The sequence below is a fragment of the Trichosurus vulpecula genome, chromosome 3, assembly GCF_011100635.1.
Source record: "Trichosurus vulpecula isolate mTriVul1 chromosome 3, mTriVul1.pri, whole genome shotgun sequence".
Taxonomy (NCBI): Eukaryota; Metazoa; Chordata; class Mammalia; order Diprotodontia; family Phalangeridae; genus Trichosurus; species Trichosurus vulpecula.
Window position 1 is genome coordinate 345,390,854 of NC_050575.1, and position 16,961 is coordinate 345,407,814.

Below are 16,961 nucleotides of genomic sequence, written 5' to 3' on the forward strand. Positions count from 1 at the left end.
TCCTCAGAATGTGAGCCTCTTGAGAACAAGAGCTGTCTTTTAAGTTTCGTTGTATCTCCAACACTTAGCACAGTGCCTGGAATATAGTAGGTACTTAATAAATGTTTGACTGCATGCAACGATTTTCTCTGGCCATCCCCCATGCCTGGAACTCTCTCCCAATGGGTTCCTTTAAGTATCAGCTAAAGTCCTACCTTCTGCAAGAAGCGTCTTTCCAGGGCTCCCTGATCTTAGTGACTTCACTCTGAGATATCACCCCATTTACCCCATATATATCTTGTCTGTCAATGGCTGTTTTCTCTGCCATTAGACTGTAAACTCTTTGAGAGCAGGGACTGTAGCTTCGTTTCATTTTGTTTTCCCAATGCTTAGCACAATGCCTGGCACCTAGTAGAGGCTTAATCAATGCTCGCCAACTTGACCCCGGGAGGAAGTGCTATAATTATCCCCATTTTACAGATGAGCAAACTGAGGTAAAAAGAGATCAAGTGACTTATTCAAGGTTACACAGCCAATGTCTAACACTGGATTTGAACTCAGTTGACTCCGAGCTCTATCCATTGCACCATCTAGCTGCCTCAGGAGTGACAGTCTTGTCTCCCCAGTTAGAGAGTACATCTAAAGGTCTAAGACAACTTCACAGACTCAGAATCTCAGATCTGGAAGGAAATTCAGAGGCCTTCTGAAGAAGACTCTTCTCTGTAACTTCCTGGACAAGTGGTCATGAGGCCTGTCTGTTCTATGTGGACACAGGGTTAGGAAGCTTTTTGTCTCATGGGCTCCTTTGTTGACCATTTGGTGAAATCTCTGGGCTGGTTCTCAGAAATGTCTTTAAATGCATAAAATGAAACACACAGGATTACAAAGGTCACTCATTTTATCAAAGTACAACTATCAAAATATGTTTGTGGACCCCAGGTCAAGAACCTTCAATTTATATCAAGCCTAAATCTGCCACTCTACAACTGCTACTCATTGACCCTAGTTCTGCCCTCTGGGGTCAGAGGAACAGTTCTGAATTCCCTACCAGTACCTACGCCCAGGCTGGATACACCATTAAGTATTCAGTATCTATCTGCTTGACCAATGACTAAATCATAGCAGGTAGGGGTAGTGGTCACCTCCCCACCCACCCCGCCACAGAGAAATAGTCTCCTAATATGATTTGGGGAATTGCTTGGGGGGGAGGGGGCGGGGGTTAGAAGTCAGTAATTCCACACAGCTTCCTCCTACAGATCCTAAACACAAAGTAGTTTTTAAAAATTTCACCCATAGTCAATCAATCAATAAGTGTTTATTAAACACCTACTAAGGCAAATATAAAGAATGAAACAATCCCTGCTTGCAAAGGGTTTACATCCTAAAGAGGGAGAAAACAAGTACATGCAAAAATGCAGACAGCATAAATTTAGAGTGAGTAAATACAAATGTATACGGGGTAGTGAAATACAAGTTAGTCTGCATTAGTCATGGGAGGATGGGACCAGCAAAGAATTAGTGCAGCGGGTGAGTGTGAGCAGAGAGAGGCTCTTAGGACCACAGAGAAGGAGAGTGCCAGGCCAGGCCTGGCCAGGTCAGCTACGGCCAAGGCACAGAGAGCAGGGATGGAGTGCAGCTGCAGGAAATGAAGGGACGTCCACGGAGGTGAGAAGGTAAGTTGAGGCCAGGGTGTATATAGGCTTTAAAAAGTTGAAGAGTTTATATTTGATCTGAGTTAAGAGAAAGCTGCAAGAATTGGTTGAGTAAGGGAGTCACGTGGCCAGATCTGTCCTTAATTCCTCTAGCAGCTGTATGTGTGTAGCATAGACCCAGGTGGGGAGAACCAGGAGGAGGTTGCTGCAATGATCTAGGCAAGGGGTGGTGAGGGCCAGAGTGGAGAAAAGGGACTGGATGGAACAGAGGTGGTGAAGGTGGGCATGGAGGGGGGGTGGGGACTGAAGGGAGTATGAGAGGGAGGAGCCGAGGAGGATGCCAAGATTGTGACCCCAAGATCCTGGGGGGGGTGGGGTGCCAAATTTGGAAGAGGGGAAGGTTGAGGGTAGAGGATAATGAAGCAGCCACCTCATCCAGAAGACAATCCCCAGGGCCCAGCAGGTGACCTAGAAGCAGCTGACCCTGGATGCAGGCTCCTGGTGGGTCACAGGGCAGAGGGAACACGGTGTAGTTGGCGGAGCGTCCGAAGACTTCGATCTGGGCCTCCCTCCAGTTGGTTCCCTGTTGCCTGACCCTTGCATGTGGCTTACCTTCTCAAAGCCTCAGTTAGCTCATTTGTAAAAGGGGAATGATAACCTTTGTATGCCTGCCTCTGAGGAATATTGTGAGAAAAGTGCTTTGTAAGCTTAACATGGTTGAAGATATGGAAGCCCATGATTCTTCTCTGCTGCTAGGAGGTAAAGGAAGGAAGAGGAACAGGCCCAATTTCCCCAGATTCATGACTGGACCTGACTCATCTCCCAAGGTACAAAGAGGTCATCTAAGCCCAGCCTCTGCCTCCAAGCACAGCCAAAACATGACCCACATCAGGCAAAGGACTCTGAGCCTAATCATGAATCCCTTTTGCCACAAGGGGTACAAGGGACAGAGACTGACAGGGTCTGTATAACCTACAGGGTATGAGGAAGACATAGAATTTGTTCCTTGATTGCTCCCGCAAAAGCCTAAATGCTGAGGGCCAGAGACATTTGTGATTCTAGACGGAAGGTCCATCAATACCCAGCCTACACCCAAGATACAGGACATAAAGAAAGTTTATGGTTCCTGCAATTCCTTGAGGACTGTTCTGTACAGGTGGTCAGTCCCTGGCTCTCCCCAGCTGCTATAGATACTTGACTCTTCCCTTTCACATTAGACAGAGTCAAATGTAATTGGTGAGGGGAAATGCCATGCTTCCCTTCTACCCCCCGCCCCAAAACACCCAATACTGGAATGAAACCTCACTTAAGTGGAATGATCAGGATAATAGCTACTCTGATTAACAGAAGTGGGAGTCAGGAAACCTGGATTTTAGTCTTGACTGTTACTAACTAGCTAGGTTACCTTGACAAGTCAGTCCCTTCCCAGTCCTCCCCCCAACCCCATCCCCAAAAGTGTTTCTTTCTGTGTTAGATGGGGCTAATGAAAGAAGCTAGTTAGCAGACAGCAGCTGTTCCATCAAAAGCAACAACGTAAACAGGAAATAACAGTGGATTAGAAGTCAAGAGACCTGGGTTTTAGTTCTCTCATCAGCTACGCATCAGCTGGGTGACCCGATGCAAATTACATTTTTCTGAGTTTCTCCCTTCCTTCAATCAGCCAATCAACAAGCACCTACTATGTACCTGGCACCAGAGATAAGGAGGATGAAACCATCCCCACAGGTAGAGGAGAAATAGACAAGCCTATTCAGAATAAATATAAAGAGAACAAATACAAACAAATGTAAGGTTGTTTGGGTGGGGAGGCACTAGCAGTTAGGGTGGGGGCAGCTTAAGGTAAAGGATCAGGAAAAAGTTCATACTGAACAGATATCAAACACATGGCCCCATGATTCCTCAACACTCCCGAATGTGTCCAGAATCAAATTAAAATGTAACTGGGAAGTATTTAACAAGATAAATAAACTAGATAACCACAACAGAGATACATAATATATACTCAATATGTAAAATATAAATGTATATGAAAATATAACAGATGATAAAATAAATTAGAAATGTAATATGTGGTTTCCTCATGTGTGGCTTAGTGGCCCCTGTTTTTCTTTGGGTTTGACACTAGGAATGTAGAAGGTGGTACCTGAGTAGCATCCTGAAGGAAGAAAGGCAGCGTCCAAGGTGGAGGTGAGGCATGGGGTGTGACTAATTCAAAGGAAGGAGAAGGGAAATGGAGGGTCCTAAGTGAGGAACAAAGAGGAGGCCAATTTCACTGATCACAGCGTGGGAGGGGAGCAATGGCTGGGGCACCAAACTGTGATGAGCATTATCAAAGCAGAACAAAGGAGTTTACACTTACCCTTGAAGGTACTAAGGAGCCAAGGAGCCATGAGGTTGGCTGGGCAGGGGAATCACATGAGGAGGTATGTGCTTAAGAAAAATCACTTTGGAGAGAAATTGAGCCAGGAAGCCTAACTGGGAGGCCCTCGCAATAACTGTTCAGGAAAAAGTGGTGAACTAAGTAAGATGTCGGCTTTGTGAGAGGAGGGGAAGGGTCAGATGTGAGAAATGTGGTGAGCGAAATGGCAAGATCTGGGGACAAGGCAAGTGAGAGTGAGAGCTGAGAACAAGAGCAAGGGCAGGTCTGAAAGAATGGCAGTGAAGTGTGGCAGAGGGAAGGGTTTAGGGAAAAAGATAACAACCTTTGCTTTAGATATGCTGAGTCTGTCCAGTCATCCCTGGGATGTCCAGTTTGATAACGTCCAATTGACAACTTGTAATATGCAACTGGATTATAGATCTGAGTCATCTGCATGGAGGCGGCTGTTAAAATCATGAGATTGGATGAAGTCACCAAGAGTGTAGAAAGAAGAAAAGAGAAGAGAGCAAAGGCCAGAGCTGTAGGGCATACCCAGAGTAAGGGAGGACAATGTGGATGATGAGCCAGCGAAGGAGACTGAGCAATGGTTAGATAGAGAGGAGAATCGGGAGAGAGCAGCAGCATGAAAACCCAGAGGAGAAAGAATCCAAGAGGAGAAGATGGGTCCACATTGTCAAGGGCAACAGAGAGGTCCAGAAGGAAGAGAAGCAGTAAGGAACTAATGCAGCCCTCACAATATCCTTGGCTAACTTTCCTAGGCTCAGCGCCCCATCAAGCTCCTCTTCTAATCTCTCCTGCTCCCTGAGGCAGCTAGGGAGTGGGCGGCCCAAGATCTCAGGCCCACAAGACTCATTCATACACAGACCTGAGATCATCATGCAGATCAGCACAGGCTCACTAGGAAGCCGGCAAATATGTTTATACACATGGGCACACAGACGAGGGCAAAGCCAAGCATGCCAAATGACACACAGCACAGACTGAACAGTAAAGACAAAGGTCAAAGTACCATGCAGGAGGGTGAGGGGGCAGGGCAGGGCACACACCCACACTACAGGGAATACAGCCAGCCCCTGTCTCCTTACCTACCCAGCAGCACCTCTGACCATCAGAGTTCTCAATCCCCTAAACCTGGTGGTGTGCTGAAAAGAGCAGAAAGCAGTAGACAAACAGCAATATATATTGGGCCACATTTATGAAAAAGAACTAAAAAACAAACTCAAGGAAGAGATTACAGTTTTTTTCTCCAATGACAAATGAACCATATTCCCAAACGTACACACATGTGCACAAACATGTGCATACACACAACCATCAAGTCCAGGAGCTGTGGTTGCCAGATGGCAGCAATGCCATAATATGCCCACACCCCCAAATTAAACATGTCCAGACCAGCCTGGGAACAGCCTGGAACAGGGTTCAGAGAGTAAGAGGAGAAGACAGTGAAGACCAAAGTGCACTGGGACAGGACTGTCTTCAGCTTGCACAGTATTCATACTTGGTGCTACTGCAGGACTCCCCTTTTGTTAGGGTCCCCAGCTAAGCTAGGAGAACAGCAGCCACAGAACGCCATTAGTCCAGAGGCTCCTCCTCCCCCTGGCCCCGGCCCCGGCCCCAGGCAGAGGAAGGAGAGATTCCAAGGTTCTAGTGGGTAAGCCCCAACTCTGGGGGTAGACAGAAGTCCCTTGCTAAAAGGACAACAGTGGTGAGGCAAAGAAGAGCTGAAGAGATCTAGGGAACGAGATGCAGTGTGGGCTCTCCTGACCACAGAGATCCTTGGCAAGGCACCACCGACAGCCACTGCCACCTATTTACATGGCATAAACATGGAAGACATGACGGTCTGGAGAAAAAGGGCCCTGAGAGCTGGCTGTCAGGAGACATACTGAGACTTTCTACAAATTCAATGAAATCTTAGGCAACAAAAATAATCTGTCTGGGTCCCAGTTTGCAACCTCAAAAATTAGAAGGGTAATCTACAGAAATACCTAAAATGATACAATAGATGGGCAAGCAAGTTACCATGTAAAGTGGGTTATAATGATCTCTTTTACTTAGTCATGAGTTGTGAGAGAGACAGAAACACAGAGAAAGGGGAGGGGAGGACAGGAGCGGTGAGGGGGGAAGGAGAATGGGAAAGAGGGGGGCAAAGAGAGGGGAGAGAGAAGGAAGAAAAGGGAAAGAAGGGGAAAGAAAGGATAGATGGGAGAAGGGGGAAGAGGTAAGGAGCAACAGACAGAGAGATAGGCAGGTGTAGGCCTGGGGGGTCACTGGAAACCCCCTAGTTAGAGGATGCCTTTTATGTTTCCCAGTCCACCACTGCCACAGACTCCTCCTTGCCCAGACTCTCACTAAGCATGCAAAAGCAGGGCAAAGATGAGGTTGGCAGAGTAGTTAAGGAGATTATTCCCTAGGTGGAACAATGCATAGAATGCTGGGCCTGGAGTTAGGAAGACATTTTTCTGAGTTCAAATCTGGCCTCAGACACTTACTAGCTGTATGACCTGAGCAAGTCACTTAACCCTGTTTGCCTCAGTTTCCTCATCTGTAAAAGGAGCTGGAGAAAGAAATGTCAAACCACTCCAATATCTCTGCCAAGAAAACTCCAAATGAGGTCATGAAGAGCTGGACACAGCTAAACAACAAAATGTTTTACAAATTCCTACCCATCCTTCAAAGCTCAGCTCCTGCTCTGTCTTTTCCATAAAGTCCTCCCAGACCACAGTGCTGTCAACTATCTCTGGACCATGGCTTGCACTGCCAGCAGTTCCCCACCAATGTAGAACAACACAAGGCAGCAGGTGGTTTCTCTATATGTACCTACACATGCCTGGCCTTGTTCTATGACAAAGTTCTAAAAGTAGTTCTTGGATGTGGGAGCCCATTATCTCAGACTTCTCAGGAACCTCCCCAGGATGTTCAAATATTTACTGTGAGTTTTCCAGCAGACAAACTATAGTGGCTAACCTTAAATTCGAATAGCACCCTTTTCAAGTTCTCAAAAATACTATTTTTTCCATTATCCCACTTTGCATTCACAATGATTTCATGAGGTAGCTAGGACAGGTGTCAGCCTTAAATGACTTTAGGGGAAACTGAGGCCCAGAGTTGTTAAGTGACTTTGCCAGTGCTCCACAGCCAGGCCACACTACTAATTCTACTGACTGTAGGATGCAAGTCCTGCTCGGTGGTTCAAATAGACTGGACTGTCATACCAACCTAGCCCCCAGCTTCCCAAAACCCACATCTCCTCCATAAGGAGGCTGCCCCCACCAAAGCCGACAAAGCTGTAATCCAAGGACCCCCGATTCAGCTGAAGACCCTGAGAAGAAAGGAGGGTAGAGGGCAGAGGATGAAGAGAGAACTAGCAATTACCTTTAATGACAAACGCCTCGGTCACCAGCCGCATGTGGTACAAAGGCCTGTTCTCCACAGACATGTTGTCAATGCCAGCCCGTGCATACATGCTGACCGCATCCCTGTAGTACCCCTCCACGTAATGCAGCTTTCCCAGGATCAGCATGGCCTCTCGCATATGCTGTGGCTAAAACAACAAGCAGCAAGGGTAGCAAAAGTCTGTCTGCATCCCAGCCTCCTGCCCACCTGGGGGAATGCCTTCCATCAGACCCACAGCCCAAGACCCAGGTCAGGACGTCCTCAAGACAGAGTGGTGCAGGCTGGCCACAGCAGAGAACCCGAGGGCAAATCCCAGCTAACAGGAATGTAACAGCTAGCTTAATTACATATAAGCTAGCTTGTAGAACAATAACACATATATGATAAAAAAATGCACGCTAAATAATATGTAATAATAAATATAACACTTTAAAGGTTTGCAAAGCGTCATACAACCTCATCTGATCCTCAAAACACCTCTGGGAAATGGGGGCCATTATTATCTCTATTTTACAAAGGAGAAAACAGAGTAAAGTGACCTGCCCAGGGCCCACAGAGCTGATAAGCATCTGAGGCAGGATCTGAACCCAGGTCATCATGCCAAACAGCTGCTCTGTGACCTCTGGCCAGTGGCTTACCCTCTCTGGGCCTCAGATTCCTCATCAGTCAAATGAACTAGTTAGATCAGACAGCCTCTAAACCTGTGATATTCGAGGAAGCCTCTGCTGACCGAGCCCTGCCCCAGACAGGCCTTTGCCCTGCTCTCTCATCCTCCTTCCCTGCTGCCCTTCCCAGTTACTCCAACCCACATAGATGCCTTCTCCCTTCAACTCCTATGGGACTTATAAGAAGCAGCAGGTAGCTCCACTGTACAGCACCCTCCTTCATGCTTGTAAGGCTTATCTCACCTAGACTAGCCATCTTCTGAGGGGGGTGAGGGGAGGCTAGTTCATTCACATCTCACCGTCCCTCCATCACGAACTCCCTTTTCCAACCCTGCCCTCCCTCTCCCACTGAGCAGTGCAGGCTCTAAAGCTCCCAACCTTCCTTCTCACTCCCCATGCCCTGCCAGGAGCCACACAGGTTGACCCTTTAGAGCAGTTATAAGCAGACAGCTGCTTCACACACACCGTTAAGAAACAGGTAGTGTGTCTCATTACCTTACCTCCCACTTCCAAAATTCCCTATTCCAGCTGAGGCTACCACTATCCTTCCAGGTACAAGGTTTCACAGCCTTTGACTCCTCACTCTGTAAGCATCCCCTTGTGTCCAAACAACTGTTATTTTACCCCCGGAACGTATCTTTGAATTTTTTTTTAAGTTCCACTGATGTCTTTCGTTTTTGCATTATAAACATTCACATATCACCCCTTCCCTATCTCTCCTATAAGACTAGTGAACAAAACTAACAATACAGTGACCTCATCTGAAAGTGTATGCATCATGCAGCATTCCCAATGTCTATGTTTTAATTAACACAAATCTATTTTCTCTACCTCTCACTCCCCAACCCAATGAAAAAAGAAAAACAAATTTCTTATAACAAATATGCATAGTCAACTTCCCTCTTCAGCTGTATACGAAATTACATATGTCCCATTCTGTATCCTCAATCTATCGCCTTCTCTGTCAGGAGGTGGATATTATGTTTCCTCATCGATCCTTTGCAATCCTGGGTGGTCACTGTATTCATCACAATTCTGAAAGTGTTCAGTTTTGTTTGTTATTGCTCTCCCTACTTCACAAGGCTCTTTACACTCTCATCCATCTTCCACCCACCACCCAAAGGAATTTTCCTGAAGTGAAGATCTGGCCATATTACCCTCCTACTCAATAAACTACAGTGACTCCTTAATGATTCTATGACCAAATATTTCATGTTTGTCACATCCTTTTTAATTTCTTTTTGTGTATGTGTGTGTGTGTGTGTGTGTGTTCAAGTTTTGGAGGGAGAGAGGGAGGGAAGGAAGGGAAAGAGAAGGAAGGAGAGAGGGAAGGAAAGAAGGAAAAAAGGAAGGATGCCTTTATTAAAGGCTTAATAAATGCCAAGCACAGTACTAAGCATTAGAGACACAAATACAACCAAAAGGCAGTCTGCCCACAAAGAGCTAACATTCTAATGGGAAAAGACAACACAAAAGGGAGCTGAAAAGTAGGGGGTGGGGTGGGGGGAATGAAGGGGCATCATTCTGAAGTCCAGAAAGTCGGGAACTTTCCTCTGAGAGGGGAATAAAGCAGGCTGGCTTGGGTGCCCTTACAAAAGGGAGGCTCCAGGAGAAACTCACCAGGGGGAAAAGTGGGGTGGAGCCTGGACAGGACTAATCATGGGGATCAGGCAGCATGTTCCAAGATGAGGAGACCCCAAGGCCTCCTCCAATAATACATGTATAGAATCCAGAAATAAGGAAATATACACAAATTGGTGACGCATGCTCAGAATTTTTTATTTATTGTAAGTAATCAAAAAAACCTGGAGACCATTTAACTCTGTTAGTTCTCTGAGGGTTTTGTTCTCTCATATCCCCTATGGTACTGGCACACACTGTAAGGTACTTAGTAAATAAATGTCTGTTGAAATACTTTTATTATATTCCATTTACATATGGCAGTGGGAAGAAGGCTGGTTTTCGAGTCTTGAGACTTAATTCTCGTCTTCAACAATTACTAGTTGTATGATCCTGGACAATTCTACCTCTGTGCCTTAATGACACTTGTAAAATGGGTATAGTGCTCACGCTGTCCTACCTCACGGGATTGTACTGAGACAAATACTTCCAGGTCAAGTGCTGGAGGGATGCATTGTTATACTGAAAAAATGATCTAGCCACAAGTCAAAACCACAGCACAATAAGGAGGAGCAGAATGAGGAAAGAGGATGCAGAAGGGATAAGCGGAAGGGACAGAAGAACTGGACAGAACACCTGAACTCTCAGGAGTGGGAGGGTGGACAGAATGAACGATACAAGAGGGATGATGACTCTGCCCAGCCTTCCTTCCACCTCTGCTAGACTAGACTACGACTGCCCGGCCTCCCTTCTGCCTCTGCTAGACTAGACTACTACTCGGTCTATCCTTCCTTCTACTCCAGGGCTGACTACAATAAAAATCTTCATCTCCCAGAAAGATTTCCCTGCCCCACCCAATGACCCATGCATTTCATCATATCAATGCCAAACCAGGAAAGCCCTTGGGAGGATAAGCAGGCATGCTGTCTAACAAGGAACTGAGGCTGGCAGGGACCAACCCTCTAATTTTAGATAAGTAAATTGAGGACCAGAGGTTAAGTGACTTGGGAGAGGACTAAGGGCCAGGTCTTAAACCCAGTGCACTTTCTAATGGACCATACTGATCGCCTCCAACTTAGTTTTATCACCCCAACTAGACGAAATGCTCTGAGGGCAATGACCTTTAAAAAAACAAACACCTTAGCACCTACAGGGCACTCTAAAAATGTAAACCAAATAAGTTTCAAACTGAGCTGGAGCTAGGTTATAGTGAGGGTCACCTATTTTGGTCATTAAACTTCATGATCAGTGACCCCAATTTCAATTATGCCCTTGTAACCCCTTGCATTCTTAATACCACCCATCTGCATAGGTCCATTCAGAGGCAAACAGAGACCAGAACCTATTTTTTTTAAAGGTCTGTATCTCAAAGATCAAAGAAATGGGAAAAGGCTCTATCTGTACAAAAACACAGCAGCTCTTTCTGTGGTGGCAAAGCCTTGGAAAACAAGGGGACGCCCTTCAATTGGAGAATGGCTGAACAAGTTCTGGTGTGTGATTGTGATGAAATACTACTGTGCTAAAGGAAATGATGAGAGGGATGGTTACAGAAAATCCTAGGAGAACTTCTAATGAAAAGTGAAGTCAGCAGAACCAGGAGAACAGTACAGCAATATTGTAAGGATGATCAACTGGGTAAGACGACTTAGCTACTCCAATCAAAACGATGATCTAACACAATTCCAAAGGACCCATGATGAAAAATGCTATCTACCTCCAGAGAGAGAACTGATGAATTCTGAATGAAGATGGAAGCATACTTTTTTACTGCTTTATTTTGTCTGTATTTTCTTTTACAACAAGTCTAATATGTTTTGCATGACCTCACATGTATAATTTAAATCAAACTGCTTACCTTCTCAAGGTGGGGGGAGGAGCAGAAGAGAGGGAGAGAATCTGAAGTTCAAACTTTTAAAATGATTGTTAAAAAATTTTTTTACATATAATTGGGAAATATTTAATGAAATAAAAATTATTTTCAAAAAAAGCCCAATGATTTAGATAAAGGCATAGATCAAATCTGCAAATCACATAAATTTGGCAGGGACAGTTAATACATTGAATGACAAAAGTGAGGACCTAAAAAAACCTTGGTGGACTTGAACATTGGGTTGAATCTTATAAAATGAAACGTAATCAGGGAAAAAAGGGAGGAAGGGAAGGTATTTCATAGATTATTATAGAAAAATCTTTCATTTTAATTTGGTTCATCTACCTGCCCACAGGCCAACAGGACCTAAGTCTTTCCATCAGTTAACAAGTATCTGTTGAGTGCCTACAGGCCCAACCCCATGTGTTTTTCCGGAGTCTAGTAGGCCTATTTGCAAAGCTCTAGAGGGAAATAGTTCTTGCTCCTTCCCCTTCTTCAAGCAATAGGAAGTTCTTGGATATGCTTGTTCTACCCTCTCCTCACACACCCAACATCTATTCTTATCAACCCAGTTAGAAAATGGGTATATTTTCCCAATAACCTTGAAGAAAATGGCCACTGTACCCTACACGCTTTAGATCTTTTCGAGCAGAGGAATACAGCAAGCCCTTAGAAGTCATGTCCTTAGAAACAAATCTTCACACCTCTGCCCCTTTGTTCTTTACCGTTAAGCCTTCCTGGAACGTTCTTACTCTTCTCCAAGGGCCAGCTCAACGGTCACCTTCTTCACGAAGCCTTCTCTGACCCCCGTGCCAATCCTTCTGATTTCTCAAAGTGACTTGCTGAGATCGCTCACTTTAGATAAAGCTGTGTTATATACAGGGGATATGAATTCAAGGAGACAAGATAGCTTCTACCCTCAGTGAGCTTATGTTTTAACGAGGGGTGGTGAGGAGAGGAGTAGTACTGCCACACTCCAAAGGCAAACCCTAAATGCACGCTACTCTGGGGAGAAGAAAGTGACTCTAGCAGGGGTGAAGTGAACATGGGTAGGGCCCCTCAAGAAAGAGGGCCTATGGAGTCACCAATCACAAGAACAGGCTCCCGACTGTGAGAGGTTGTTTTACCCCCAGGGTAGGAAGCCCAGAGAGTAGCTAAGTTAGGACTTAAGGGACCATGGTTTCGGCCTCTTAGGAGATGGCAGCCTGGACCAGAGAGTCACCAATCAGTATTAACATTATTTCTTATGACAATAGTCCAAACGCTGCCAAAAGCAACACAAAGGCCCATGACAGCTATGAAATGAAGGACAGCGAGACATAGTACCCAAAGAAAAGAGCATGTGCCGAATACAGCGATCAGCCTGGGGGTGTGGGACAGTCAAAGCCTGCTGAGAACACCTGGGGCAACATCAGCAGAGACAGTAACAGAAGGGATGCTGTCATGGAAGCGTACTACAGATGAAAGACAGAGTAAATCGGTGCAGATCTGTAAACACACTGCGAGTCTAGCACAAAGGCATGATGTAGCAGTGATAAGGTACCTCTAGACATCTGCTTCAGGCATCTAATAAGCAAAGCATTGTTCCTGGACTCATAACCACGGTGTCTCAAAAGTCTCAGTGCAATCTGAAGCTCCACCAAAGCTGCACAGTTAATTTCATCCTAAATGGCAAAACCTGGAAACTCAGGGGACACTCAGTGAGGGAAGGTATATGAATGTAATGAAATGTCACTGCCTGTTTAGTGCCCTCATCTGTAAAACGGGGATGACAACAGTATCCCCCTCCCAGGGCTGCAGTAAGGAATGTACAAATGCTGGCTGTTATTAGCTATTGTTATTAGGCCTAAAGAGGCTAATATGGATGCACATGGAACTCATCAACCAGCTACTATTTTAAAAAGACAGAAGAGAGGAGCGGCTAGGTGGCGCAGTGAGTAGAGCCCCAGCCCTGGAGTCAGGAGGACCTGAGTTCATATCTAGCCTCACACACTTGACACACTTATTAGCTGTGTGACCTTGGGCAAGTCACTTAACCTCAATTGCCCTGCCTCCCCCCCCCCCCCAAAAAAAAGAAAAAGAAAAGAAAAAGACAGAAGAGAGAAGGGCAAAAAACACAACAAATACATAAGAAACCGGTTTGTTGTTTAGTTCTCCTGGGAGAAGGGATAGGGCTGCTGTTGGGTAGACAGGACTTTAACTGACAACAGAGAGGAAGCAAAGATGCTCAGTTTTTACTTTGCTTTTATTTTCTCTTTGTCAAAGAGAATGATCTTTGGATGGTAAGAAGCAAACACAAATAGTTTACTAGTAGAGGGCTGACACCCAAAGGGGAGATGGGGAGAAAAGCCCTAGTTGCCCCTTGATAAAATCAAATCACCAGGTTCAGACAAACGTTGTTGTTATACAGTTGTGTAGGACTCTACATGACCCCATGGTGTTTTCTAGACAAAGAAACTGGAATGGTTTGCATTTCTTTCTCTAGTGTGTCCCCACTGTACAGAGCAGGAACTGAGGCAAACAAGGGTTAAGTGACTTGCCTTGGGTCACACTGCTAGGAAGAGTCTGAAGCCTCACTTGAACTTGGATCATCCTGATTATAGACCCGGTGTTCTATCCACTGCCACTGTACCATGCAGCTGCAGACAAACTATATCTCAGGAAACTCGAAGATTAAGTGTGGTTACATCTCCTGCTTCATCTTTACCTTAACCTGCCACCATGCACATCCCCCCACCCTCAGACCCACCAGACCTTGCTCTCCATCCCCCTTGCGCCAAGGTGGGACTGGGCCTGTGATTTCATTGGCATAGAGACTTCCTGAATAAGGAAATTCTAACAAAGCAAATCAGTACCTCCTTTTCTTCTGTCTTTGATGATTGTCAGAGATCATACAGCCAGTTGTTGCCAGTACGCAGTTCTTACACCAAGGTCTGAGTTCAAATCCTGCTCCTGACACACAATAGCTGGGCAATTCTCTAATGATTAGTTGTAGAAAGGTGTCAATCTTCATTGGTAAAAGGAGTTTCCTCCTAAAGAGTTCCTCTGCCAATGAGATCACAGGTCCAGGCTCTATCCCCTATTAAAGACTGGTTGCTGAACATCTAAAAAAGCCAACAGTGATCAACAGATGAAGGGGCTATCATAGACACAGTTTAGCAAAGCACCTGAGCTGCTCTCGCATCCTATTGTCGTGAAAAAGATAGAGAGATGTAGCCTGGATGATGATACAAGTGAGTTTAGAACTGGTAGAAAAGGCAGACCTGAAGAATAATTATTAATGATTCTTAAAAGAAAGTTTGTTGTGTTATGGCCCAGTGATCCATGGTTGGCTCCACACTGTTTTATCAATGCCTTAGATTAAGGAAGAAACGGGGTACTTATGAAATTTACAAGACTGGCATCCAACATGGCAGACGAGAGAGTCATGATCTCAAAAGAACTCAGGCTAGAATGTGGGCCAAACCTCAAAATGAAATTTAACAGTGATGTAGATTGGCATCCAGGAAGTTTGAAACTACAAAGTACTAACTCAAAAGAGGAAAAGGATTTTTAAAAAAGGCAATACTAAATTAAATGAATGTGGAAAAAGGGAAGCTAGATACAGAGTATACAAAGAAACCAAATGGCCCTAGCTCTCCAAGGGTTTACATTCTCCAGGAGGTGGGTAAGGGAGATAGTAACACCTACATGGAAAAGCAAATGTAAGGTAAATGGGAAGGAAGAAGAAAGCCCAGAATATCCACAAGGAGGGCGAGGGAGGAATCAAGGAAGGGATGTCTGAACTGAGCTTTGAGAAAAGATCTGATTCAAATAAAAAGGTAGTGTGTACAAATATTCTAAACAGTGGACTTGAGACAGCCGCACACCCTGGACATGGCAGGGTGGCGGGTGAAGGGCAAGGGATGACAAGTTATACAAACACATACCGGTAAGAAATGGGATGATGAGTGCAAGCAACAACTAGAAGTCCAATGTGGCTGGAACATGAAGTTCATGAAGGGAAGTAATACAACATGAGGAGGGAAAAGTTGGCAAGAGCCAGATTGGAGAGGGCTTTTCATACCAGTTTGCGCTTTATCTTAAGAGGAAATAAGGAGCTGCTCACTAAAGGGTTTTGAACATGAAAATGGAGAGACCTCGGCTTGGGAAGATCACTAGAGAGGAGGGACGGAAGAAGACTCCATGCAGGAGATGACTGCGACAGCTTGGATGAGAGGGGATTTGCTAGAACAGTAGTCCTAAAAGAAAAGTACTAGCTTTGGAATCACAGACTCGGGGTTCAAATCCTGCCTCTGACACATGACACACATGCAATTTTGGTAAGTCATAAGCCCCAGAAGTCTGTTTCCCTAACTGTGAAACCAAAGTGGTTAGACTAGATGGTCTCTAAGGTGCCTTCCAGCTTATGATCCCGTGTTGTGGCGGTATAGCCGACAGGACTTAGCAGTTAGTTAGATACTGGGTGGGAGGGGGAGTGTGCTGGATGAAGGAAATGATGACAGATTTCCTCTGCAACTGTAAAACTAGGTGGCTGAAGATGGTGGCACCCTCAACAGAAATAAGGACGGTTGGAGTTGGTGGGTTGAGGGGGGAAGGAGCAGAAGAATTTTGTTTTGGACACACTGAGAGTCCTGGAGAGCACTGAGAGCTGGAGACACAAATGTAGGGGTCATCTTGTGAAGTTAACTCCACCTGCAGGAGCTTAGGCAAAGAATGGAGAAGAGAAGCCCCAAACCAGATGCATGCTTAAGGGGTGGCAGAGAGATAGAAGAGGATCTAGAAAAGGAACTGAAGAAGGAATGGTGGGACAGGTAGGAGGAGAACCAGAGAAGAGGGTCCCTAAAGCCAGGGAGGGAGAGGCGGGGAGAGGCTGTGGTGGACGAGTGTTAAAAACCTTCCTGAGGTCAAACACAGACAAGGCTGGATTTAGATAAGAGTTATTAATGGCAGAGAGAAGTTTCAGCAGAGCTGTGAGGTTGATGAAGCCTGATGAAACTACAAAAAAGAGGTAAAATGGATCGGTGGTGAGGAAACTGGACAATGAAGCACTCTTTAGAAGTTAGTTGTGGCAGGGGACAGAGATGAGAGCTTCAGGGGAGAGCAGGGTTAAAGAGAAGTCTTTAAAGATGGGGAGACCTGTTCACAGGCATCAGGGAAGAACAGAGGAAGAAGGGCAGGTGGCCAATGATCATGCAGGCAACCTCTTAGAGAAGCCTCAGCAAGGCAGGATTCAGCGAACAAGTAAAGACACCAGTCTAACCAGAGACCGGGGCCTCCAATTCAGAGGCTAGAGCAAAGGACGAACAGATAAGGGAAGACAGAGGGAGATTTTGAGGAACAGAAGGAAAAGAAGCAAGCTCTGAATGGACAAGAGAAGGGGGGAGGACAAAGCGGGA

The 16,961-nt window shown here is 45.5% G+C and overlaps 1 protein-coding gene across 2 annotated transcripts in view; it reads right to left on the minus strand.

The window, feature by feature from the left end:
• TTC7A (tetratricopeptide repeat domain 7A) overlaps positions 1 to 16,961 on the minus strand; it is a 204,427-nt gene that overhangs the window by 172,999 nt on the left and 14,467 nt on the right. For both annotated transcript variants that reach the window (XM_036752040.1, XM_036752041.1), the window contains exon 3: positions 7,387 to 7,555. In XM_036752040.1, the coding sequence (XP_036607935.1) occupies positions 7,387 to 7,555 (169 nt within the window). The remainder of the gene's footprint in view (positions 1 to 7,386; positions 7,556 to 16,961) is intronic.